At 46.7% G+C, this 27,856-nt stretch overlaps 1 protein-coding gene across 1 annotated transcript in view; it reads right to left on the bottom strand.

Moving 5' to 3' along the window:
• Positions 1-16,528: 16,528 nt before the first annotated feature.
• Positions 16,529-27,856, bottom strand: part of PRKAR1B (protein kinase cAMP-dependent type I regulatory subunit beta) — an 87,341-nt gene continuing 76,013 nt past the window's right edge. The window contains exons 10-11 of the mRNA XM_026053961.1: positions 18,715-18,796; positions 16,529-18,276 (exon numbers count right to left, since the gene is read on the bottom strand). Coding sequence (XP_025909746.1) covers positions 18,104-18,276; positions 18,715-18,796 — 255 coding nt within the window. The 3' untranslated portion in view covers positions 16,529-18,103. The remainder of the gene's footprint in view (positions 18,277-18,714; positions 18,797-27,856) is intronic.

Below are 27,856 nucleotides of genomic sequence, written 5' to 3'. Positions count from 1 at the left end.
AAAAAAAAAAAAAAAAAAAAAAAAGGAAAAAGGCTGGAGTGCCCCTTTGCAGCAGACCTGCGAGGCCAGTGAGGGACCAGAGTGTTTCGGGAGTTGCCATCACTTTCTTTACTTGGGGTTTACATCACGGAGGCAAAAAGTGATGACTTCAGTTCGAAAATGTCTGATCTGCACTTATCATTTGCTGGGGTTAAAGCAACAACTCCAATGGTCTGGGTTGTCATAGTAATAAAAATAATAATTACCAAACAGTGAAATAGATTCTGACAGTACCGGTCTCGCCGAGCATTTACGTCTTGTTTCTCCGTTCACTGGCTAATGTGGATCTGGCACCAGCACTGCTGGGCATGTGTGGGGAGCTCTTCCAAGTGATATCCCCCTGTTAAATGTGGAGATCACTTCTACTGCAGCTATTGTTAAGGAGTCGTTGCAATTTTGATTTTTTTCTTGCATTTCCCTCAATTTTATGAGAAACACACTGCCTCAGCATCTTTGTTAGATCTGTCATTGTTGAGCTCAGATAAGCATCTTTCCTCTGGGTCGAGTTACACTTGGAGCAGCTTTTAACATTAGACTGTTTATATGGATCATTGCAAATATTTGATAATAATGAAAAATATGTAAGATCCCCAAAGAGACCAAAGACCAGAGAACGTGAGTAAAATTCACACAAATTCTGCAAATTGCGTTATACTTCAGTTGTCTCTCTGCTTAGGAAACAAATTGTCTCCTTGGGGTGTCGTATGATGTAAAAATGCCCTTGCTCGAAGCTGTGAGAGTTTTTAAAGGATTCAAAGATATACCGGCATGAAAAAACACTGTATGGGAGAAATAAAAGCCCTTTGCTTCTGCACGGCACCTTCCTACAGCCTGCAGCTCAACTGAGACCTGCATGTACCATACTTGAAATATCATATTCTATGCAAGGCCCGCAACCACACATGTCAAAAGAGTGACAGGGTGGTATTTAGAGGTTTCAAAGAAAATCAGTACAAATAGCAGAGCATCAGAAAATTATGTTTTGCTTTTTTTTTTTACATATATAAAATGCATTTAAGACTTGTCTAATTTAAAGGTGTTGCAAGCCCCTCAAATGCTAGGAGTTGTAAGAGAACGTTGCAGGGGGCCAAGGGGGAGGCTTTGCACAGCCCTTGGCACAGGGGGCATGTGTTGAAGCCGCTCATGCAGGCTCAGAATGAAACGAATGCCCCTCATACACAGGTGGCTTCTGCAAGCAACTGGCAGCTGCCTTGGGAAAGGGGCACAGGGACGTCCCAGATGCTCCAGGTGTGAGCGGAGCACCGGCCGCGTTCCAAGCGCCGACACTCTTCGGGCAGGAAAACCAGGCTCTTCCCCAAGACTTGGCCCACAAAGAGCAACAAGGCGCAAGGAAAACAAGCAGGGTAGTTGTTATTCCAGCTGTTACACCTACAAGGACGATTTCCTCCTTTTCCAGCTCTTCCTTTTGGATCCCTCCACCGGCTCCATCCTCCTGGAGGAGCTCTGTTTTCTTTGAAACTCTCCTCGGTGCCGCTCTCCAGCTGCTCTCGTGGTTGATCATTTTCTAATCATCATAAGATGCAGAATTTACCGCAGGGTTTCGGTGAAACAGAGTGATCTGAAAAGCTCCGTGAAGCTTCATGATGCCCGGGAAGGGAACACATGAGGTAACTATGGCCTGTTTGGCCCATGTGACTCCATAACTGCAAGGAAGGACCTTTCGGGAGATGGTTTCTCTGCTGGGAAAGGGACACCTCCTGTCTGGTGGATCCATCTCTTAAAAATGGGCCATGTTTTCTCAGTAATCCTTAATTCACACATCTGAAAACCTGTACTGGCTCCATTTAAGGTATACGAGGCCATTAGACTTTGTAAATGAAATTAACACTCTCTGTCTGCAGCCTGCAGGGCCCTACACGTGGTGGGCTTGTTATCAGCCACATGAAGCACCATAAAACTGTGGTATTACTCCTCACTGTTTGCAACTCAGAAGCCCGTCAAGGCCCATCTGAGAGCAGCCTGTCTCAGGAAGCTCCCTCCACGCAGGGCACCACAGTTTTCTTCCAAAGAATTTCTGCTCCTGGAAGCTCAACCTCTCTTCATGTTCCAGCACTCACGCAACCTCGTTGCTCCTGCAACACTGCACGCTGATCCTGTGAGGTTCCCTCCCACGTGCTGGGAACTCCGGAGGGCGACAGGCACATCCCGGCGCCACGGGATGCAGGGACCAATGCAGCAGGGTGGCTAATTTGCTGCGGTCTGCCATCCTTGGCAGCTGCTGCGACATTTCCTAATTGAATTTCTGGCCCTTTTTGTCCCAGAAACCCAGATAAGAGGAAGGTGAAGGATTGTTTTGCTTTGTGTTGCCTTTTTTTTCTCCAAAAAAGTCTCATGTAGAGTCGGGCCACAGGGAATGGCCCTTTAAGTGGTGTCTGTTTAACCGCAGCCCGAGCTCCCCTGCACTCCAGCGCTTTCCATAAACAGCAAGTCATCCTGCCAGGGGAGGGAGAGCATGATAAATAATCCTGTTATCCAGGCGACTGCCTGAAACTGGGAAAAGGCAACACAAAGTGGTGACTGCGAGGCCGCGACAGCAATCCGAGGGAGTGGGTTGTGTTGCTGCAGCTATTTCGGGCAAGCACAAAACCTGAAAAGAGTAAGGTGAGCAGAAAAGGGTTGGAAATGCCAAGGAGGAAACAGGGAGATGAGGGAGAAGAGCTTCCTTGGCATCCCGGCCCATGTCCCAGCTGGCCTGCGGCTCCAGCAGGGCAGTCCAAGGAGCCCAAGCCATCACTCCTGGCCGTGCCCTGCACACTTTCCATGGGGAAAAATAAAAAAGGGAACACTGAAGGCATCATCCTTCTGCTCGTGTAAAAGGGACCAGCTCCATATCGCTGCAGTTCGGCACCTCGGTGCACGAGACTCCTGTTAAGGCAAATGGGAATTCCATGTGGTGGGATGAGAAAGCAATAGGTGCCTTCATACATACAGCAGAATCACATGAGCGCGGGTGCCTTTCCTGCCAAGCCAGCAGGTGGTTTTTACATCAGGCCATGTATTAACACACTCCTACGTACGTGTGGCTGCATCTGCCGCGCTCACCGGGCACGACGGCCGGGGTCGCTGGTGAAATGAGACACCCGGGCAGCGGCCCGGCCGCGATGCCGGCTGACGGCGACCGCTCGCACGGCGCCTGTCTGCACCTTGGGTTGCATTATCACCCGGGACATCACCCAGGTTAATGCTTGACTTGACTGAAGGCAGTGATAAAACTTTTCAGGGTCTTCTACTGCAAGAGTCTTCTGCTGCAATTACCAAAAGCTTTGGAAATATCCAATGGCACACAAGCCATCCAGGAACTGGGGAGGGCCAAATCTGAATTCAGCTATTGAAGGATCCTATTGAAGGATTTCAGAACTACCTCCACATCTGCCTTTGCTTATGTAAGGTGTAAAAGATGTCAAAATCCAAACATCCAAGCTAGTGCAGTATGAGTTTCCATTGCCTGTGCTCCTGCTCCTGGGCATGCTGTCCAGGTCCTTCCTGGGAGTCTCTCCTTTGGTCCCAGCCTGCCTAGCCCCAGGTTTGGTTTCCTGCACACGCACACCCTCACAGAGAGCAGCTGGCAGGTCTTAATCACAGCTTAATCACATCCCCCCGGAGATGCGTGGTGTCTGTGTGGTCTTACTCAGGCCCGGCTTCCCGAGGGATGCAGGGGCCGGGTGCAGCGCAGCCCGGATCCAGCCCGGCACTGAGGAACATGACTAATGAGGAGCGCCGAGCACGCTACTGACTTCATCCCAAGGGGCCACTTCTTTCCCCAGCATGAAGCAGCTCCACCCTTTCCACCTCATGGTCACCCCAGCTCCGCGATGCTTGGGGCCCGCTGGGTTTCCCCTCCTTTCAGCTGTCTTTCCCCTCTGATCTCATAACCACATCTTCACCCACGGGCCACCCTGAGCCCTGTCCCACCCTCCATAGGGGCTGGCTGCATCCCTGCTGCTGGAACTGCCTCCAGGACCCCGGAGCTGCCTGCCCCCACGGATGCCATCAGCAAACTTGGGCCACGAGGGACTTTCTGCATCTCGTCTTGTGATTCTCTGCTTCTCGGCTGCGTAACTCAAGGCGGCTGCCGCTTTAGTTTGCAGCGCCATTACACCCAGACAAGGCCTTGGCAGTCGCAGCGTTTGAGCAAGATAAAATAGCGACGGGGAGCCAGATGGCTCGAGATACTGGGAATCATCGATGGAGCCTTTAGCTTCTACGTCACTGCCTCGAAAGGCGCCTCTGGCCTGCAATGAACTTGATGGTCTTGGTCCAACTTCTAACGTATGTGTGGGCACGCCAGGAAACCTTCCCTATGGAGACCCGGCCTGGGGGGCCCAAGAGGTTTGTGGTGCTCTCCAAGAGCAGGCAGTCCCACCACGGCGCTCGCTGGGCGCAGGACACGGTGGACACGGTGCCTGCTCGGCCACCTTCCATGGGGAATGTGCTTCCTTCCCTCCCAAACCTTGAAAGCCACTTGGAAAGTATCTCCTGAAGATGGTAACGCTGCATTTGTGGAGCTCTGACCTGCCTCCGTGTGTCCTGGCCCCACAAAGGCCTCCATGAGGCATGGGGATTTTCACCAAAGCCTGGCACAAAGCTAAGGAGCAAATATGAAGCCTGTGTCTGGTGTGTCCCGAGGAGGAAAAGAGCACAAGAGCAAACCCTGGCCATGCACGCAGGAGCCATAAAGCCATGAGAGATCCAGTTACAATTTCTTGTGCTCTGGTCTTCCTTCCTTCTGACAGTTGTTTTCTCATTTAGCTATGAATGAAGAAGAAAAGCAGGTGCCAAAGAAGGGCAAGATAGTGCTGAGGCCGTTGCACATGAAAGAGGAGTAAAGATGCCCAGACCTCCAGGTTTCCTTTAGCAGAGCCCTAACTGCCTCACGCCAGCGTCCCCAGCCCTGGGGAGCTGCTGTGCACCACGAGCCACCGCTCCATTTACGTTCACGTATCGGCCTGTGACCCTGAGCTGGCTTCTCCCAGCAGATTCCTCCCACTTGGCTCTGCCCACACTATCCACAAAGCCTTGCAAAGAAAAGCAACTTGGGGGGAAAAAAAAAGCAGCACCAGTAGAAAACCCCCTTTCACAACGAAACGTCCTGCACTCTGCAGGCATCTCCTCCTGCATGTGGTTTGTCCAGGTTGGGGTGTCCCAATGGGTGTCCAGGCACCACGTGGCAGCGCAGGCTGCCCCGTCCGCTGGGCTCAGGGCCCTGCAGTGCCTCAACCTGCATCTCTCTTCCAGCATCTGCCCTGATCCATCCCTGCATGTCCTGCCAAGGTGCCACAGGAGGTAACGTGGCCCACGAGGCTTCCTGCTCCAGCTTTAGCAGCCAGGAACCCTGCCCTGCAAAGCCATCCTTTCATATAAATATATGTATGTATATATGTGTGTGTATATATATATACATATGTATATCTGGGACATCCTCAGAGGGTGGCAGCCACATAACCATGCTAGTGGGTGTCGCGCTTTGCATTCACCCTCATGAGTTCATGCCAGAAACATTTGCAAGTTCAGCTGCTTTGCAGGATTTCTCTCTCTCCCGCTCCCTTTCACGGTTATTTATTGAGCCTGATAAATGTGTCCTGCTTCTTGTCCCCGTCCACGCCGTGCCGCCTGCCCCTGCCTGGCACTCACTGCTGTTTGCAGCCCCTCTGTTTTGATCGTGCCCCTTGTCCTGCCCCAAATTCTTAAAGATTTGGGCTTTCGGCTGCCGACTCCAGGCAGGACTTGCAGCCAGATCAAAATAAATTATGTCCCGCTCATTCTGTTATCAAGTCTTCCCTTTAGCCTCTATTTTCAGCAGCTATTTTGGGATGATTAATAATTTACAGTGGGGCTTGGCAAAGCAAGGGTTAAGGGACAAAGCTGATCTGACTCAGGAGTCCTTTGGACAGAAGCAGTTTTATAAAGACTTAGAAGTGCTATTTCTTTCTTTAGGGAAGGAGTGGATTTTTTTTAAGTGTTGTGAGAACAGGAATGTTTCTTTTTTAGCCAATTCCACATACTTTTTGTTATAGGAGAAGATGTGGTCTGAGGGTTTTAGCAGAGGCTAAAACAGGGGAGAACTGGATCTATTTTGGTGGTGTATCAAGTGGATAGGAAATAATTGAAAATGCTCCATTAAAGATGAGTTTAACAGCAGCTCGTGGCGAGTCCGACAGCACTCCCTGTACCTGCACGGCACCCGCTCCATCTCCTTGGCCAAAATACACCCCTTTGATCCCCCTCTCCCGGGAGCAGAGGTTTCACACGTATTTCTGTTGCTAAAAAAAGCAGCATTTTGGCACCCGCAGGTTGTTACGATTTCCGAGAGTGAGGATGGGAGGTGGATGGACACGTCCTGCCTAGGATGGTGTTGAGCACAAGGAGCAGCGTGAGGCTTGGCTGGATCGGTGGTGCACCAAGTAACCCATGCCATGCACCAAATAACATTCTGTACACCAAATAACCGATGCCAAACAACACCAAGTAACTGATGCTGAACATCAAATAACCTGCTCTATACACCAAATAACCGATGCCAAACACCAAGTAACTGATGCTGAACACCAAATAACCTGCTCTATACACCAAATAACCCATGCCAAACACCAAATGTCCCATGCCAGCAGCCCCACAGAGGTCACCCAGTCCTCACTCGCCCTTGTCCAGGCCCAGGGGTGGGCTGGCAGCCTCGCTGCTGATGCTGGGTGGGACCCGAAACGGATTGAAAAGCAGAGGCCAGAACTTTATTTAGATGAATCTGCTAATGCCAAAGGATCGCATTTGGCAGCGACGTAAGGAGAGTCCTCATCGGTTTGTATTTCTGCTTTTCCTTCTCTTTAATAATTTAGTTTTGTTGGTACAAGTGTGGAGCCCGGGCATTTATAATCCCCCCCAGATCACCCCCTAATCCTGCCCCATGGAAACCCCACATATGCTGCCAGGACCTTCTGCCCAACCACCCGTTTGGGGCTGGAACGGGGCTCCAGAGGGTAACGAACAGCATAGGGTCACCCAAGGAGCCGCTGGAGAGAGCGAGGGACGTTTTTATGAGAACTTTTGAAGTTCAGAAACATGAGACAAGCCGGGTAGAGCTGCAGCTATCAGAATGTGAAACGTTTTGAAGGTTGCAAGGAAGAAACTCATGATTTTTCTTGAGCCTTTCCACCCCTAATGGGAATTTTCTCCAGAACTGCTAAATCAGAATGACCTTTTGTACTGCAGAACAAATTAGTAGATATTTTATACTACCAGATTCTCCTTAAGACATTATGAACTCCCACAGGAGATTAGCTAACATGGTTTATTATGAGTTTATGTAGCACCAAAGAAGACGACCAGAAGGTATCTGAGAAGCTGAACACAAACATCCAATGCCAACAAGCAAGTTGAGATACTAATAGACTCAAACATGGGCCAAAGATGGTGCTAATGCAGCTTCTTGTTATTGGTGGAGTTACCCTAAGGCTGGATCTGCCCCAAGGAACTCAAGCAAGGGAGCGGGTAAACTTCTAAGCAACCCTGACTGAATGAAAACCGGGAATTTATTGGTAAGGTCAGCAATAAAATCACGAGTCCTTTACAGAGGAAACAAGATTCATTTCTAAAGGGCTAAGAATGGAGCCGATAAAAGATTTATGGGGCTAAGGTGATGAGACAGAGGTCGGCTAATAACCTTTCGGATCTCCAACACAGACCAAATATGCCCCGCGACCGCCCGCCGCCTTCTCGGGGTGTGCGCGCCGCGTTTGGAAAACAAGGCCCTTTCTGTCCCCGCTCAAACAGAAGCAAAAAAATAACATTACTTGTTAGGGAAATGCCAAAACATAAAAAGATAATTGAAACATTCAGGCTGGCAATAAATGGGGATAAAGGCAATAAATCTTGAAAGCACACTGAGTTATCTAAGGCAGGAGTTGCTAGTGCTGTTCTTAGGCCATCCTCTTGCCAGCGCAGGGAGGCTCTGTTGTGGACTGTTCAGCTGGAGATTGTTTCTTGCCCAAGGCCACAACTTGGTGATAGGCAAAAAGGGACATGGTGACATGAACTCAGAAAAGCTACATGTCCCTCCTGCTCTCCCTTGTTTTCCCTCACAATCCAGGAGGTTTGGGGCTCTACGTGGCAGTGTAAATGGCTGCAGGTAGAGCTAAGTTTGCTGATGCCATGGGCACAAAACACCAGCTGCTTGAGCCATGGGGGACCCGAGTAGGGTGGTTGCAGGGGAAGGACACGTTATGGACCCCACCAAGGCCCTGTAGCCCCGTCACAGCGCGCCCATGTCCCCAGGGAGCACAGGCCCAACTGGGAGCCGCTGGGCCCCAGTGGCGGGCAGCAGCTCCACAGGCCTGTACACCTTCTGTGGGGCTTTCTCTTAATGTCATTTGTGATCCCTGGTGATCACAAGTACCGTCAAATTGTACAGTACTTCATTTGGACAGCACCAAAGTCAACTGAAACGGTCAGGGAACCCCTGTACCTCTGCAGGACATCCACTTCCTCGGCCTCTGAGGCCTCGGCCTCCGTGTGGTGAGGCCCACGCTGGACTGGCTGCACCGTGGACACTTGCTCCACTACCAGCACTGCTCTACTGTGCTCGATCTCCTCAGCTTCCTGGTGGGACATGGACACCAGGCACCACGTGAGCCCAAGGACAGTGATCCTCTCTGGTGCTTTCAAAAACCATGATCTGCCCTTTCTGCTTGATTTGGGGTTCTTCACACACCATCAGGACTCTAAAATACTTGACCAAGGGGGGGGAGGGGGGGAGAGGGGGGAAATAATGATATTTCTGCCCACATTTCTCTCCCCTATCTGTAAACATTGACAGGCTTCATCCTGCAAGCACCACTGGGACAAAACTGAAGCCAGGGCGACAAGTAAGAGATTTTTCCAAGGCAGTTCCAAGCTGGGCAATAAATACCGAGCAACTGCCTGCTAACAGTTCTGTTCTCATCCAAAACAGAGCAGACGCTTCACAGAGACCTGTTTCCTCCAGGGTGCTGGTACAGCTCCTTCCACAGAGCCCTCCAGACTGAGGTCTCCAGACATCACTAAAAGCAACCAGCAGCTTGCAACATACACATTGTTCTGGCAGGAATTACCTCTCCTGTAAAACCCAGCCCTTTCTTTCTCCGCGTTGCAGCAATTTTTCTGCAATTTTAATTTTATCTCCGTCCAACTCAGGCACTAACACAGCGCGCGCAGCCACCTGCTCTACCTTCGGCTGGACAGCGTGGATCAGATGGCACCCGGATGGTTTCAGCATGAATCACACCCTGCCTGTGCAACCAGCATTCCCATAACCCAAATCTATCAAAAAGAACATAAACCACATCAGAAGCCAGTTCTCGGACGCTCGTTTGCTAAGACTTTGGAAATCTCTTGTATTAAACAGATCGTCTCTTTGCAGGACAGCGAAGCTACCCTAATTATCCACAGGGTGGGTAGGGACAATCTTCCATCTGGAAAGGCTGTTTAGCTTTTTTTCTGGCTTCCTAAAAAGCCGTTGTCTTGTAAACTGAGCATTCCTGTGCTGGCCTGGTAGACACAACAGCGCGGGCCGGCCGGAGGCATGTGAGGGTGGCTCCTCAGAGCGGGATGCGCTGCCAGAGCAGCCAGTGCTATGCCTTACAAATGCTGCTTCCTCCAGCTCGCTGGCTTTTGAAGGGACAAGCTTTGCATCCCCACAGCCTGCAGCCCCCACCACGTTTCACAGCAAGGTGCTTTTCCTCTTCAACCTTTTAATTCCCTCCACTGTCGAGTTCCCTGCTAATTCCCAGCATTCCCACCGCTCACCTCCCTGCTTATGTTTCATATTCAGGGATCAAATGTAGGAGTTCTTACGTAGTTGACATACTGGGCTCACAGGGAGCAGCAATGGGATCTTAAGATGCTCTGGGGCAATCACAGTTTTCCTGAGATAGGGCAAAAACTCTGGATCGCCAGGAAAACCAACCGCCTGCTTCCAAAAGCTGCCTCCTCAATCCGAAATCATCTAGTCACAAGCAGGAACAAACTCACTGTGCTGAGCATCCTCAGGGGGTGAAAACCCCAGGCTATGAAACAGCACCCATCAAATGCCCTCTGCTTGCAAACCATATACAATTTATTCTGTATCTAAGAAACCCAGCGTGAGCAACAGCCACAAGGTGCTAACATTAAATCAGATCTTCTGGGGAAGATCTTACGGCTCTCTTGTGATCAGGTCTCAGTTCTATTCACTACTGGCAGCCAGTGACTCATAGCAGCTCCCCTCACCTCCAGGCGATAAAGGATTTAATTTCCGTTTGTGCCCGCACTCTATTCCATGCTATTGTAGGGCCAATCTGCCTGAAACTCACACTTTGTTGAGGATAAGGCTATTTCAAAAGGTTTTACATTACTTAAAGGTAGCAAATGACAAAATAAAACCATTGTTGCAAGTATCATCTGAAGCTAATCTTAATCTAATCCACAGTCAATATTTATGCACGGTATAAAAGTGGCTGGATTTGTTTACAGTTCAAAATTGCTGGGGAGAGGATTCCACATAGATTAGACAGCTAATCTGCTGTAATCTGCTTAAAAAGCCACTGGAATGGCTTTGCTTTCACTGAATCACGTCAGCCCGAGCGCGCGATGACTGCAGATACAGGCCGGATTCAAACACAAAAGGGCATTTACCTTGTGGGCACTCGCAGGACATTGCTCGCATTGCACCGCGGCCATAAATTTCCTCTCCTGCCTTGCAGGAGGCAACAGCTGCAGCGACGGGTTCAGTCTGCAGCGCGTGTCAGGCTCCTCCACCCGTCTCCTGCAGCTGAACTCCATGGCCTGAGGATAACCCATCTCTGATGAGGCACCTGGAAGGTGTTTTCACAGAAATCGCCCTTTCTGACTTTATTCTATTTTATTTTGCTCCCTCCTAAGGGAGATCTGCGTGAGCTGCATGTTCCAGAGTTAATAGAGAAAGCACTGCACTCTTTTCTGAGGTTTCTAAATTTGGAACTGATTGGGAAATTACCCCATTAGCCACAACTCAACTTTACTTGCAAATAAATTATGAGAAAAAAAATGGAAAAAGATTTTCAAGGCTCACCAGACCCAAGAAGGTCTCTGGATGGGCCAGATTTACATGGGTGCTATGGGTGCATCTTCTCCATGTAGAGAAGCAACACTTTCCCCACCCCCCTTCCCCTTGGACATTTCACAGTCCAAGGAAGTGGCAAGAAGACCCAAGCTCCCAGTGCTGGTAACAAGACTCACTTCCCAGGTGCCTGAGATCACTGTGATGATCACAGTAATGCAGCCCTCCTGTGCTGATGCCCTGTTGCCCATCACCTGTGCCACCACGGAACAAAGGCATTAGCTTTTGGCCACTGGGCAATTACTATTTTTTTATTCTCCCCATCGCACATGCCCAAGTGCCGGTAGATGTTTCAGTGTGGGTCTCTCTGAATAATACATTCATGCTCCGTCCTTCCCCCACGCCGTCCTCAGCAAGGCCTTCACGAGCTGAATACAGTGGCTCAGCTCCAGCGCGCACAGCTGCCGTCACTGCTGCAATTCTTTTGCCTTGAGAAAAAGCATATACAATTTAATATGCTCCTGGCACAACAGCTTTTCTGTAGCCGGGGAGGCGGGTTTGTTTATGGCTATTTTGATAGGGCAGCTTTCATCCAGACACAGGTTCGGCGGCATCTCCGCGCTCGGACAAGGGTGCCTTTGTTGGGCTCCTTCTCATGCTCCTTGGGAACCGCTGGTGACTTCGGTGCCTTCTCCTGCCCCCTTAAAATGCGAGTTTTAAAGAGCCCTCTGCAGTTAATTCCGTATTTCTCTTACTTCATTAAAAGCTAACTCCCGGGCACAGGGCCAGCGGCGCCGGCAATAGGAGAGGGTGTGATGCTTTCCTGGATACGTGTCAAGGACATGAACCATCCTGCCATCCCCTGGCAATTTGTCCCACACCGGCCCATCGCAACATGTGCTGGACGCATCGGAGCGCTTGCGCCAGGCGGAACAGAGCGGGTGACGCCAGCGGGAACACGCCAGGCTCGGCAGCAGCACCGCCGCTTTCCCGGCGGGCGCCGTCCACCTCGCCAAGATCAATAGGGGCCGTGCACCGCGTGCCGGGGCCTTCCTCCCGACCGCAGGGCTCCTCGCTACCCGCTGGGGCCGACGCCGGTTCCTTTCGGGCTGCGCCGGTGCCGCGCACTCCGGGCAGGTCAGCGGCGCAGGCTGCAAAGCGTCGACTAACGGCGCGCAGGCTGCAAAGGCGGCCAAGTGCCTCCACCTGGCAAACTGCTCCAGCTGCCCCTGGACGAGGAGGAGGAGGAACCTCGTGTGTTTTTCGACGGCGAAGTCTGTTCTCTCTCTCTCTCTGCCGTAGTGGAAACAAGTTGTGGGAGGGCTTAGGCAGCGCTGCTTCCCAGCCCCGTGCGATCCGACGTCCCCGCCGCCTCATGCCCGCGCCACAGACACTGGCGAGCGAGTGAAAACTGCCCCAACTCCGGCCAGCGCTCAGACCCTCCCAAACACACGGCAGCACAACAGTCGCTCTGTGGCGCGCATAAATTCCACACATACGAAGGAATGTAAAGCAGCCATTGTGTCCCCCCCCTGCTTTGCGGCTCCATTTCACCATTTTCACAGTTTATCTGGAAAATACATACAGCATGGTACTGGACGTCGTATTTCACTGCTATGCACCGCGATGTCTTCTGGTGGAACAATCGCCATACTTGTAGTCTAAGAGGCGTACAAAAGTGCTTTCAAACAATAACAATACATTTTCTGTATAAAGAGGATAGGCAGTAGCCACTTCCCAGAAAGGCTTGATTTCCCTGGAGCCAGCAGCAGGAACATCCACAGCACCAGCCAGAGCACTGCTGAGAAAATCCCTACCTCATCACCAGTCTATACGTTGTGCACATGACTGGGTCCTTGCAAAAGCCGAACGGAGACTGTCAGCACCCACCAAGGGCTAGGGATGCACCCTGCAACTTCCTGCGGTGCTGGGCTCCCGTTAGCCGGATCTGGGGCTTCGGTTTGGGGCACAAATCACATCTTTTTAGTGTGCACTGAAATTGTAAATAAAGAAGAGCACTGTTGTAGCAGCTTGGCTACTAGAGATCATGTCAAAGAGCAGTGCCTGCCAATTCATTCAGCGTTGCTGGCCCGTGGAACCAAATGGCACGCCGTTGTTCCGTGTTTGGAGACAGTTTATACTGGAATAGGAGCGGTTTTCTTGAGCAAAATGATTATTTTTTTCCTCCATGAAAACTCGTGATTTTTTAAAGAGAGCCCCGGACGCTTCAACTTGCAGGAGCAGAGGAGCGTGGGGACGTGTGTGCCCATGCAGCAGGGATTCTCCACATTACTGTGCTGACAGCAACGTGAAAACAAAGGTTAGAACATGGCCAGAAGGGAGCGAAGCCCTCAGGCCAGCGTATGTCCAAGGAGCCTCTCGAGCTGCTTTGCTTTCCTAGGCAAAGTGCAGCCTCTCCCCTAGAAGATGAATCCAGATTTTTAGATATCGGGCGAATCACGCTGGCACTGGAGCTTGATCAAGCACAAAACATCCTCAGCCTTCCCCAAAATACCAGATGGCTGCAGATGCCAGCTCCTTTGGCCAGGCAGCTCTGCTGAGAGCAGGCCAGCTTGTTGTGTAAGGGCTGCATCCCAGATAAAACTCTGCCGAGCAGCCAAGAGCCACGGAAACGCCCTTGGAGGAGGAGCGTTCCAGCCACAGCCTTCCCAGAGTTTCAAGGCTGATCCACTGATGCACTGACAGCTGAATACGTTCCCCTTCCCCAGAGGGAAGGGGGACCTAGAGACGCTGCTCCGGCTGTGGAAACATCCCTACGAGTGTCAGAGCTGATGTGTGCATTGGAAGAAGACAAATAACATAGAGTAAGTCTTGCTCTATCATTAAAAACAAACAGACAAACAAAAGAGGCACCAGGGCATGTAAGAGGAGAGACCTCGCAGAAGATGAGCTGGTCTTTGAAACATGAAGTGTGATCTTTCAAACCAATTAATGCCCACCGGGTCAATGGTGTAACAATAAATAAATGTCTTCCTACCCTGCTCATTTCCATCTGCCCACAACAGTTTGCAGGACAACGCTGCCGTGGCAGTGGCTGCATATCCATATATTCTTTATTTGTTCATACAGCACTGCAATAAACAGAAAGCAATAATGTTGCAGACTCTTTTTAATGCAATCACGATGGTTTTGCCTCTGCATGAGATAATATTCTCTCTCTGCTGCTACACAGAAATGTGAGCAAACAGAACAATCCTCTCCTCTATAAATGGGTCAGTGATTTACGCAGCATCCAAGCCCTCACAACGGAGTGTTCTGCACAGACCTTGTACTACCTTCACAGCACAGGGAATTGCACTCTTGTGGAGGGGATGCTGCTTCTGAAGCAGGGCCACTCGCTGCAAGGGAAACAGGAGCAACCACAGCCCAACAAACTGACATGTCTGGGGATTGTTTCATTCTTCTGAGCAGCTCCTGGCTCCCCTGGGACGGGTAACACGGTGCTAGACGGTGCTTGCCTGAGGACTGAGGATTCCAAGGGATGATTCAACACTGGGAACCCTCTGCCACGAAGCACTAGGAATGGTCAGGACTTCTGCAGCGAGCTGCTCCACACCCTAAGGATGGTCAGCCATATGGGTCCTGTAAAAACTCTAAAGGCACAAGTAGTTTCTATTAAAGAAAAAAAAGTCTTCATTTTTGTTTTGGAGTCCTGAGATGGCTGTGATACAACTAAAGCTGATCGAAAAAAAAGAGGAACACTGAGGAGTGGCAAGATGCACTTCTGGCAAACGTGGGCTGGAAATGTCCTTCTGGAAGGACCTCAGAGAGAGCGGCCACTTTTGATTGCTACATAATGTGAGTAATTCTCAGGAAAGATGAGTCCATCCTGCCTGAATCATAGCGAAGGGGGGAAAATAACACACCGCAGAAATGGAAAGCTGCATCTCCCTGAGATGGAGGGAGCTGCCCAAGAGCCCTGCACGGGCCGGCGCGGAGCAGCCGCACGGAGGGAGCCCGGGCCCTGGAGCAAAGGCTCGGGCACGGGAGACAGGCTGGGACCACCACACGACCACCTCTGTGGCCCCCCCAAGTCCAGCTGACACGGGAGCTGCTGTGTGGCACCAACGACACACTAAAAACCTGTCGGCAAGGAGCCACGCTCCTCCGCTGTGTGAATCCTGGCTCATCCAGAGGCACGAGACACAAGTGGCTCCTTGAGAGGTCTTGTATTTGGCGAGAAGTTTGCCCTGAATTTAGTTCTTGGCCAGCGCAGGGCACCCACACAAGCCATGGTGGCAGCAGAGTGAATTGCAGCCAGCTGCTGCTAGAAGCCATCGGTGCCAACACGGGGTTTCCAGCTCTGCGTACGGCACCGGGAAAGAGGGAAGAGCATTTGCCTTGGAGGACCAGAGAGCCCTGCAAAGGCTTTACTGAAACCATAACATGAAGGTCCTAGAGACACCTCGAACCCCCCTTTCTCCATATAGACATATATGGTTACACTTTAACATAAGAATTTCTTTCTCCATGCTCATTCTCCAGAAAACCAGATTGGTTTCCATTACTATATATAGCTCTAGGATTCTTGGCCTATTTTTTGTCCCTTTGCATCTGATTATTTTCAACAAAGTTCAAACTTTTTTATGATATGCAGATTTTAAATAGAACATGACTTCTATTCACACAGGCTTCCACTATTAATAAACCCACAACTGCAACATATAATGTAGAAGAATTTTATTCATACTGCAATTCTGTCCCATCATCCACTGCAAATATTACAATTATCTTTAAATTGTCATAGAGTATCATTTTGTTCCACTTCGAGCATAGGAATTTTAGTATTAAATGGTTACACTTCTCTTGAGATTGCTTATAACAGAACCATAATTCAAAAGTATTTTCCATGATCTATAAAGGTTTATAGCAAAGAATCTGTTCTCTGTGTGTGCCCAAGTAACTTTCTGAACTGTGAGGCCAATGCTTGGTGTCCAACAATAAAATGTTTCTTGTATATTATGCCAAATACTTGCACGTTTTTACCAATACAGCAACAGAAATGCAACAGGTAAAATAGCATACATGATTGACTTGTAACTTTAATTATTTTTAACTGCACAAGAGAATACAAAAACAGTGAAGCAAATCATGAGTTTTGCAAATGCACAGACATTATATCTATATATACACACACACACACATAAACGTGTGTGCATATATATATATATAACAACCAGTGCCTATATAAATGTTTGTCATAAAATTGCAAGGTTGAAAAATGTGAATGTTCATATTTAATTACACATGCAAGAAGCATAACATAATCATAATAAATAGTAGCAACTAATATACATCAGTAGGACCACTGAAAATCTGCTGAAATATATTAATCAGCTTGAAGTGATGAGAGGCCTTGGGTTCTGCAGCCCAGCAGCAGTTGGCTCTGCAGAGGCCTGGATCTGTCCTGTAACTGCCCCTCCTGGACAGGTCTTAGGATACTGGGACCCAAGAGCCTTCTTGGTAGGGGTTAATAGAAAAGTTCCAAGTCAGATTTTGTTAATTCCAAGGAGGAGAGCACGTTACCTGTCAGTGTGAGTAATTTCAGCTACATTCTTAACTTTACACCTCTATTTTCAAACAGAAGATTGCTGCCTTATTTCATGACATAATTTTGGCATGTAAAAGGTACAGAAAGTTCTTATTTACTCAGAAGAATGCTATCATAAAGAAGCAATAAACTGTTTTCCAGAAATGAGAAGTGGGCAGTGCTGTTTAGGGTAGCCGAGGTGCAGGGCTTTGCTACTGCTAGCAAGGAGAAATTTCCTTCAAAGGAAAAGCTTCCCCAAAGGATAATCAAAATGATCCTATCTTTGAGGTCTGCCCTATGGAGCAGAGCCTGGACCTGGAAAAAGCTCCATGAAGAGGAGCTGCTGTCTCCACAGGGCAGCACATACACATGGAGGAGCCCAGGCACCAGGAACTCGTTGCAATTCTTACCTCTTGGAAGAGGGACATCATTCTGAAGCATATATTTGGCTTGCAGAAAATCTGGTCATATACAAACCCAAAGGCATATAAATTGAATTAAATGGACCTTGTGCAAAAACGGTCCCATCAAACTGCTGTTGGTGCCTCTGGTGTGCATCTGGCACCATTTCTTCAGCATTTCATATAATAGTCAGAGAAGTGGTTGAAGACACCGTGGTGCAAATAAATACGGAGCTTCCAAGACACTTAACTGAGTGGAGAGTTGTCATTGACTTTCAAGGGATCTCATGTGGACTCTCATTAAAAAAGCTGGAGACAAAGAATTTAAGGTCTTTAAGGCTCCATTAAAATTCTTACAAAATATTGTCCCTTGAAATCTTCTCCTAGAAGACTGATCTGGAGAAGACTTTGGCTTAGTATAACCTCAGTAAACACAAAGCCAACTTGGATGGGTTTGTGACAAGCAGGAATACGGACCCCGCATTGAAGCCACAAACAGAATGATCCCAAATTTTACTTCTCCTTGGCATACTGGAATGATCAAAACCTTCCTCTAACCTTCCCTCTTAAATTATGCAGGTGTCACTTACCATGTGGGATTTCACAAACCTCCAGTCCACCATCATTGAAAAGTCTTTTAAAAGTGACAGGCAGAGGGACATAACTTTATCAAAGGAGGTTGACAAAAGGTGAATAAGACCAACTTTAAAGTAAGGTGTAAAATAATGAGGAAATAGAAATTCTTACGCATTTTAAATAGTTAAAAATGCAGGTCTAGCTATTTGATCCAGCAATAGGTAAAAATCTTGCCTGCAAGCCAAAAGCCTAATCTTCCGTAAACAGTTCCCCAAAGCTAGTCTTATCCAAACAGTTGTCTTCCTGCTTAAATGATACATAAGATTTGAACTGACATCCAGTGCATGACATAAACAGAAAAATACACATAAAATGCACACTTTTTTTTTTTTCTTCATAAAGCCATGGTGCTGCACAGCGCAAATTTAAGTGCACAAGGTCACACAAAGGCAGCTTTCCCAAAGGAAGCGTTTAGACCGTGAGTGAAATGAAACTGTTGTATCTCTGAATGTTTCTCTTGAGGATTTCAGAACAAGGGCCGAGCACTCGTTCAAAGCGGGGACGATCTAGCTTTACACACTTCAGGGGTCCACGTGCCACCACGGTAGCAGCCCGGGGCCGATTGAGCAACAAGGCTATCTCACCTGGAAACAGGGATAAATTCGTCGTCACGCATGCAGTGCTTCTCTTTTGGAAGGGTGCATATTCTAGCCGCTATACAGTTGCTTTGATTGTAAAATATATTCTTTTATATTTATCTTGATAGGCACTTTACATAATTCTGTTGACAGAACAAATGCATTACACATGCATAATGCATGCGTGTAAAATGCCTCTGAAAACAAATGTATTCAGAATGTTTTGCTGATTCCGGATCTGTCTCCTGTCAGTTACAGTGGTGTAAACCAAGGAATAGTTTCAGCTTCAATGAAATCTCTCCATATTGCTGAAAGCACAAGCTGACCTAGGCATAACCTCCTTCTTCATTAAAGAGCAGAAAAACAATTAAGAGAGCAACTACCTTTATCGATCCCATCTGCCTGTCTTTCTGAACAGTACTTTATCAAACTGAAATTTCTTACCGAAATAATCTGATGGACCAAGTCTTCCAACTTCTACATACTCCTCATTATCGGATCTGCGCTGGAGAACCGAAGCTGTGCCCTTGGAAAAAAAAAAAAAAAAAAGTGCAGAAAGTCAGTTTGCTTTGCTTAAAGCTGCTATACCATTAAAAAAGTACTAAATCCAGAGGACTTCTTCTCACAGGACATCTGCACAAGCCCTTAGAGCTGCTGAAAGAGAGGTAACACTTTTACAAATGTCACAGGGTTTGGGTGCAGACAGATTTTGCTCCCACAGAAGTCAAAAGTTATTTTGAGGACATACACATCCTTAGAAGAGAGGCTGGAAAGAGCTGCACCATAGGAATAAATAGGTGATTTTCCCACTCCCTGTCCTGGGACATCATTTTGTGAGACTGTTGATAAAGGGAGCTCTCAGTGCTTGCTGCAGCAGAGGGCTGTGGTTTTTTCAGTGGCTCTGCCTGCTCGTGGCCTTCCGTGGTGATCTGGACACCTGTGAGTCGGTCGCTTGAGAGATGGAATGTGTCTTGTCTACACTACCATTAATAACTGCAGCACTTGGCACATGCTAATACATGTCAAAACTCGGTAACACTCTATTTAAACCTTCAAAGAGGTTCTACATGCAGAAATATTCTGACCTGGAGGAAACCTTAAATTATTTGTGGCATAAGGATTATGTACAGGAATACAGAAACGATCTGCTTTTCCAAAAAAAAAGAACAAAAGAAAAAAAGAAGATAGCAATTTATGAAATTCTGAGTCCAAACCAAAAGCACAGGCAGAAGTAAAACGTTAATGTATTTTGATTTTTAGCTGAAGTTAACAAGAGTTTTTAAAAGCTAATAACTAGACTGGACAGCATATATTTTTTTTAATGTAAGGAGCCTGATGCTGATGCTGCAAGAAGAGTGCAAGGATGAAGGAAGTATTTAGAAGTAATCAGGGAGCATTGATAGTGTTTGTTTTCACGATTCTCAGCTTGGAAAGTAATACCTAGGGGGCTGAACCACAACAGACCCCCACGACAGGAGCGTCTGAGGATGCTGAGCACCTTCATACACCCCGGCTTCGGTGTCCTGAAAGGAGCTCAGCACCTCCTGAACCCTTTCACATTTACACTGTGTTTAAAAATACCCTGCAGGCTCCTTAACACATCACTGAGATCCAGATCTGCACAGCAATGTCAGGCTCCTTCGGGCCTGATTCTTGCTTTTCTAGGACCTGCAGAGGGGCAGGAATGACCAAGAGCTGCAGAATATTCAGGGTAAGGTAGTAAATTACCATATTTTGCCTTCTTTTGAACAAGGACTACCAAGATGCTGTGACACTGTTTCATTGTATCACATTCTATTTCATAACAGGGCTATTTTTAAGCCCACACACTTCCTGAAATACGGGCAACTTTCTAGGTTAACCTACAACTGTTACCTTTACACATTATATAAATGAAGAGAGAAATCTTATTTCTTAATCATGCCAAGAACCAAAATCCACACAATGTGTGAGTTTTGTTTGACGTACGCTAAGCACCCGCTGATTTTAATATGCAATTGGATGCTTCTCTAATGAATTTGATGCATTAAAATTTATAATACCTCCTTTTTGCCCATTATGCATAACATGTGCTAAACTACTAGATATCACACTGTCAATGCAATACAGCAGAAAATTTACTGTTGCAGGCCGTCAGCCACACACTGCATTACAACAGAAATCCGAATAAGCACCAGGACTGCAAAGCCTGGGCCAGTTGAAAACAATCACTGAACTCTTCTAGGCTTCAAGGCTTTCACTCTCCAAATGCTGGAGAGCTGATGGCCTAAGACTCCGAAACGTCTGCTAAGCACAACTTGCACAAGCAACGGCATGTGAGTGCAGAGAGGTCAGCACAAGATCACTTTCCAGTTGCTCAAAGATAAGCTAAACATGGGGGATTGGTATTAGTCTTTTTCTTCCCCTCTCCTTTTCTTTCTCTTTGCTATTAAAACAAGATCACACACATAAAACTATCTGCAGCAAGGGTAAGGCAGAAGGAACTGCAAAGAGGACTGAATATAAGAAAGTGATTTGGCGCCTGTCAAGTTTCCAACAAGAATTCCTTATCCTTGATATAAGTAAATTGTTTAGCCAAAGCTGCTGTTTTCCAAGATATTCCAGTAAATCTCCAAGCGGCTGAGCATGCAAAGGTAGAGCAGTGAGTTTTTTTATTCACACTTACTGCAACAGCCTGCAGAATAAACATTCGCACGTAAGCAGCGTTCTCGGAATATCTCATGTAGGGAATAATGACTCTATCAATCTCCTTCTTGACAAACTTCAGATCAGGTGTTGCTCACAGGCCTAAAATGATGTTGTTCTTATTGCCTGTGCAATGTAGACAGAGTCAACTTCAAAGTCACTCCCAGCCCTGTCATCCTCCCGGTCCCCATCTGGAGCCTGACAAACACCTAACCCCTTGACCCAGATAGCTGTCTATAATCTGCGTTTCCTTTCCCTTTCCCAAAACTGTTTTTTAAACTTTTATTACAGATGTTTTATTACATAAAACAGAGAATCCCCCAAGTAATCATATTGATTGCCCAGGTCAAACAAAGAAAGGATTAAATTCCCCACTGCCCATCTGAGCATGATGCCACAGAGGTAATCATAATACCAAATAATATTGCTTTCATCTCCCCCAGCATCAGCTTTTATTGTGGCTAATATTTTTTGACAGGGTCCATATGATATAGGACTTCAATAAGTCAGTTTTCTGAAGCAATTTCTTCCACTGTTCCACTACGGTCGGCCTTTTTAATCCAAGAAACACCATGATATCTGTTGGAGAAGGACAGATGTGTCTGGCCTCCACAATAAACACTTGGCTTGGCAGGATAGAGCAATGCATATTCCAGATACATATTTTTTCCACTCTTGTTTTAACAGTCACATAGGCTTTTCCCGTTGCCCAGTGAGAACAGGTCTATCACGGAGCAAAAGAAGTTTCCTGAAACCCTGACAACAAGCACCCAGATGCAAGAGCGGATTACGCACGGTGGCCTCCCGTTGCCAAAGTCCCCAGCTCCAGAAGTGCTTCCTGGAGCATTGTCCAAGTGACCTTCACGGGAAGACGGTCCACAGCGTTAAAAAAAGAAGATGTATTTACAATTCTCTCTCTGTATCACCTTCATATCATGTATCTTATCTCTAGAAACCAACATTATTTTAACTGCATTAGAGGAAAAGCCCAATCGCACGTGAACAGTTTAACCGGGGCAAAAATAAAATAATAAAGACACGATGCCTTCTTACCCATATACTTAATGAAGCTGTCAAACTAAGCGAATTGGGTGCTACCCCGCATCTTCGCTCCTACTGCCACTTTCATGGCAGTGTTTCATTTTAGTTCACTTGTCAAATCTTTCCAATACAGCACTGGAGCTTGCAATCCCTCCTTGAACAAACCCAACTACATATAAATAATGTAAGGGAATAAATACGAGCCCTGTCTTGCAGGTATTATCCAGAAGAGACTCGAATGGCTCACTCTCCCCTTCTAAAAGTATTTGCTCTCCGTGAGAAACATCTCCCCTTGGGTGGCATACGGAGCTTGGCAGGATCAGTCTCAGCGGAATAAACTGCACGAGCCGAGATTTGCAGGATCAGGCTGTTTAGCACTGCTCTATTTTAAAAAGTGTCTTGTACGTTGATAGTTATTTCAGCCTCCCACGCCGCCGAGCAAAGCCTTCAGAGCACAGGCTCAAGCACTGTGAAGAAGTTTGACACCGTTTAATAAATCAGCACTTTGCTACGATACGAAACGGGGAGCAGACAGGCATGTCCTTGTCCTAGCAGACATTCGGGAGTGAAATGATGATCTTCGAGAGAACCAGGAATCTTCCTTTTCAACCACTGAGGAGTGTCTGTATTCCCAGGAACTGATATCACCAACCTTCTCTCCTTCAAGGGAATACAGGCATCCTATTGCAAAAACAACACGAGTAGCAGCCCCCAAGCAAGTGCCATCCCCACCAACCTGCTGCTCCCCCATGCTCCCGTCCACTCGCGTCCCAGAAACACAAGATTTATTCGTGGGTTTCAAATGCATCAGCAGTTTGTTTGGTAAGAATTTATAGCCTGGATTTGGCACCATAATTTCAGATGTAACGAATAAATTACGGTTTATAATCCATGAGTTCCCATCCTCCCCAAAGTAATGAGATTTTGACAGATGTTTCACTTTTAAACTATTGGACCATATGGGTGAGTTAGACATCCTGGAGTTAAACGCAGTAGCCCACCTAGATCAGCATCAACCATTCCCAGGCCTGATCCTGGGTGGCCTTATGAGCACGGGTTGCTCCAGGAGGCCCATCCTTATCCATAAGGATGATTCCTGGGGCCAGGGTTTGGTCTAAGTAGCCTGGTTATAAAACACAGGTGCTCAAGAAGGAGGCAAAACCCAAGATCCTTCAGATTTTCCTCTCTTCCAGGAGTGGAAGCTCCGTGGATCAGACAGGGTTATGTATTCCAGGACAGCACAACAAGGTGAAATGAGCTGTCCGATGACGTATCCTTGTCACCACTATGGCAGGACAGGCTGTAAAGTACAGGGCGGCTGTTTGCTAGGGACAGGAGGTAGGAAAGGAAATCGAGCACTGCTTTTTTTAACTTTTTAATTCCAATCTTGTTGATGTTCTACTCTCACTGCTTTAACCTCTCATCTTAGAGACACAGCAAATAGTAAAAAAATATAGTGAGGCTCTCTCTAGTTGAGAGTTGAAAAAAAAAGTTGAAGTTTCTATTTCAGCTTTTTATTTATTTATTTATTTATTTGGAAGAAAAGCAAGGAAGACATTTTTTTTTTTCCCTATGCCCTCAAATCGTTACATTTCTATCCTGCTTTTCAGCTTGGAAGGTTTTTCCTGGGCTACTATATTGTTTTCTTTTGCAGCATCCACTAGAGAAGAGCAAAGCACTCTGCAGAATCAGAGATGAAAAAAGGTCAGGCCTATCCATCTGCTATTGCTATTAACTCTACCAATTGCTATTATGAACATACCTTTGCTCTTTCTCACTTTGTTATTCCAACGCTGCATAATTCACACGCTCAGAAGATAAGTTTCCCCTCGCTCCTCAGTATCACAAGCCCTCATTATGTGTTGCTATTAAATCTTTGCTAAGTTAACTGCAAAAGACTAAGGAAGAAGCTGTGAAGTGGTACAAAAACGTTCCTATACGTATATGAAATCATGCTGGGCTCAATGTAAGGACTCCTATCGGTTTTAATGGGAGCTGGAGCAGATCTGAAACAAATTCAAAAATCTTTCACCCGCTATGATTCTGGGAGTATTTTATTTAATTGTAGGTAGGACAAAGATGTGGAAGTTCCTTCTTTTATTAGACCAACTTGCACAGCTAGGAAGAGGTGAAAAGTTTCTGGGTCCACAAGCCTTTCTTCCAGTTACCTAATTTTCCAGAAACATCTAATAAAATATACTATCAACGTATCTAGAAATGCTATACAGGCAATTTTCTCACACTATCAGAGCCTCAAGGATACTAGCACTCAGTTTAATCATATCTGCCTGCTTCCTGATTAATGCAAATGATTAAACCATTCATGGAGCATCTCCAAATCATTAGCTTAAATTAAGGAGTGCCAAAAGTTCTAGCATCTGATGCTACAAAAATCCTGGAAATAGTGAATCTAGTGAATCTTGCAGATCTGCTAATATCTGCCAGTTGATGTTTCACCTTCTCTTTCAAAAAATCATTTAAATTGATTTGGCTGTCGTTGATTAAAACCTTTTAACAAACTTGGCCCAGGTCTGCAAAATTTGCTTTTTTAGCTACCTATTATGATATGTCCACTATTAAATATGTAAGATTTACAGGAAAGAAAAAACATATTGGCATTATCTGAAAAAGTGGTTGTTTTCTGGTTTGCTTATCTCTAGCTAGTGAATCCTTCTTTTCTTAATCCATTAGGGTCCACTGTAGATTATAATGGACAGATAAAGTTATGCCTAAGTTAAAAAAAAAAAAAAGTGTTTTTAAAAACAAATAGACAACATTTACCCACTCAGCCTTTTTAATTTGGGTAGGACTCCGCATATATTGATTGCCACTGACCATCCAAGTAAGGATACTTGGATAGGAGCATCATGATTTCCACACAGTCTTCCCAAGACAGAACAGTGATTCAGGAAGTGCCTCTACACCAAAACAACCACAGTGACAATGTGTATGGTTATTACATAACCAGCCCAGCATTATAATATTATTGCCTCACGTTCTTATTGGCCATAATCTGCAACAACAGGAATGCACACTGCAATCTAGTGAAGATGGAAACCAAACCCTGCTGCCCAGTTGGCACAAATCCTAGGCAGTTATACAGCCAACTTTAGTATCAAACAATGTATAGTGAGCTCTGTGTGCCACCTGAACCACACCTGCACGAGGCCACTGCACGTCCTGCTGAACAATCAGCACTTCTGCTGTCTGGACACACAGACATCAGCTCTGAAACAACATCTGCACCCAAGGAGAGGCAGGAAGCTGTCTAAAGCAGTCACCAAAACAGCCACAAACATAAAGGCACTTCTAAAAAATGGCAATCAATCATAAACCAAGTGTAGCTTAAAAGAGCAGAAACAGCAGAGCCACGGGGCATTTCCTAGGCATACACGAGAGGCCAGGGTTAAGGCCCAGACATGACTACACCCAGCCAGTCATTAATCACCAAAAAATCCCTTTGCCGTGTTCATTTACTATTTAAAATCACAGACATTTGACACAGGAAGACCTTTTAGATCATTTTGTTCATCCTGTTATCACAGCGTCTGAGACAACCTTCCCCTTCAGGATTTCTCTGATGCAGTCTGCATTCAACCCACGCTATACCCAAATGTATTCTCCCTGGACAAAAAGCAGCGGTGCCTCTAGGTGGATATAACTGGCCTCACCAATTGCATCTGGACCTACACCATGGAGCTGAAACTCTAAGTTCAAATGTTTCTGCTCAAGAGCTCTCGTGGATAATTCCGACTCCTCACCAAGAACATAAATTTGGGAAATTTGGTTAAAGCCTTGTTTGCCTGGAGGCTTCTCAGAATCAAAGCGTTGAACTTGACAGTCTTCCCACTTCGAAAGGCTGCCTTTGGATCTTGCCAGGATCTTGCCAGGATCTTGCCGGGATGAGGCAGAGCCCCGCGGCCCAGGGCCAGGAGACTCCAGGCCCCTCCGGAGGGACCAAGCCGTGGAGCAGCACGATGCTGGCGCGGCCTCGGCACTTCCCAGCCTCCGTCCACGCCGCTCCCAGGCTTCCTTCACACGACACCGGTTGCTAGCTGAGGCTGGGGAGCCCTGGACATGCTTCCACTGGCCAGCACCTGGCGTCTACCTGCGGCACTTGGGGTCTATCTTTACCTTGCCCTATTTGCCCCCCTTTCTCTCTCCCATGTATTCAGTCTACCTGTTGTAGTGGGGATAAAAAGCAGAGCCACTGAGGAAAGGTGGTCTCAGATGTTGGGTTTTAATCAATCATCGCAGTGATACTTGGCCTTGACTAATCAGTAGCTTCTGTGGGAAAACAACTGAATTAATATTCATCCTGGTGCCAGATTTTAAAGACTCATCGGTGCCAAGCACTGTGGATTATTGGCAACAATGCTGTTTTCCTCCCTCAGACATGTCAGTGTACAAAGCAATAAAACTCACAAAGGGAAAAAAATGTTGCATTTTAGAGATTCTTTCTTTCTACAAAGCTAGCCATTATCTTTACTCTCTCTGAAGCCAGGAAATGTCCACTGAGTCAACATAAAAGTGACTCTATAATGGGTTATTCATCAACTGTTCATATTTGTGACTGACCTTACAGTTATCATGTCTTGGAAGCAGACAGTGCAGAATGCTACCACCTACAGAACGGGCAGTGTTGAATGCAAGAGAGCAAAAACACGAAAACAGAGCTGAACCTCCCTCACCCGCCCCGCAAAATCCTTTCTGGTGAAAATCGTTTTTAGTTGTTAATGTTGTTTTACGGCCCAATTACTCCTACCACCATCTGCTTCTTTGTGAAAACATTCTGTAGATACTGAAGTAACCAGACCAAGCAAAAGTCGGAGACAGACATCATAATTAAAGTCTCATAACTAATGCTGTGACCAAGGCTGGGCCAGCAGCTGCGGCCAGCCAGGGCAACAGCTTCTGAGCAACAAATAAAACTTGGAGCAAACGGTGGGGAGAAGGGAGTTTATCACGGAGATAAGGAAAAACAGAAAAAACAAGGAAGGCAACTCAGAGGTTGCTTTCTTTAAGTTGTCTATGTCAGTGAATCTTGTACATCCAAGGGATCAAATTTTGTGATTCTAAAAATCAGAAGGAAAAAAAAGTTTCCTCCAAATTGCCTTTTCCTGAAGAATTCTGCAGATAGCCTTACATATTCCATAAAATCTACACTATAAAGTGAATGGTCAAGCCCTCGGGGGCATATTCTTTCAGTACCTCTGTAGTCATCACAACAATATCTTTGCAGAGCAGGGATAAAAGGATCCCAGTAAGGGATAGTTTTAACACTACTCAGAGAAAGGGATGAATTCTACCACGGACTAGGAATTTCTCCATTTCTCTTCTACCAGACTGGACACCAGCATGTGTCAGATGTTATTTATATCACAGTATTTTCGTTTAAACACAGAGGTATATTACTCAGGTGAACCTAAGGACCAAGCTCCCAGATGGTCCCAGACCTGGACCAGACACCAGATGCCTTTAATTTTAGTTTAGATTTAACCTGCCTGGGGCTATAATGTTCCTGGTCATGCAGTCTGAATCAGGGCTTGTGAGAGCCTGGCCTTCAATGCCAAAAGAGTTCATAAGAATCCTGAGAAGTGTCTGAAAAGCTCGAGGGGTAAACAGCTCTCGCTGCCGTCCTCACTCACCCAGGGAGACGTCACCACCTGGGAGCCCCACCGCTTTTACAGACCTGAACTGCAGCATGACTCTACTGAACAAGACTAAGGACAGAAGAATCACAGCATATATAACACCTTAAAATATATACTAGCTAATAAAAAATAATAAAATAATAATAAGCTGCTTTAAACATAAAAGAAAACTCTAACATTAATCACTCTTGAGGTTTTCTTTTACC

Source organism: Nothoprocta perdicaria, unplaced genomic scaffold (genome assembly GCF_003342845.1).
Source record: "Nothoprocta perdicaria isolate Ctin4 unplaced genomic scaffold, notPer1 scaffold_12, whole genome shotgun sequence".
NCBI lineage: Eukaryota > Metazoa > Chordata > Aves > Tinamiformes > Tinamidae > Nothoprocta > Nothoprocta perdicaria.
This window is presented reverse-complemented; position numbering and strand designations above follow the sequence as displayed.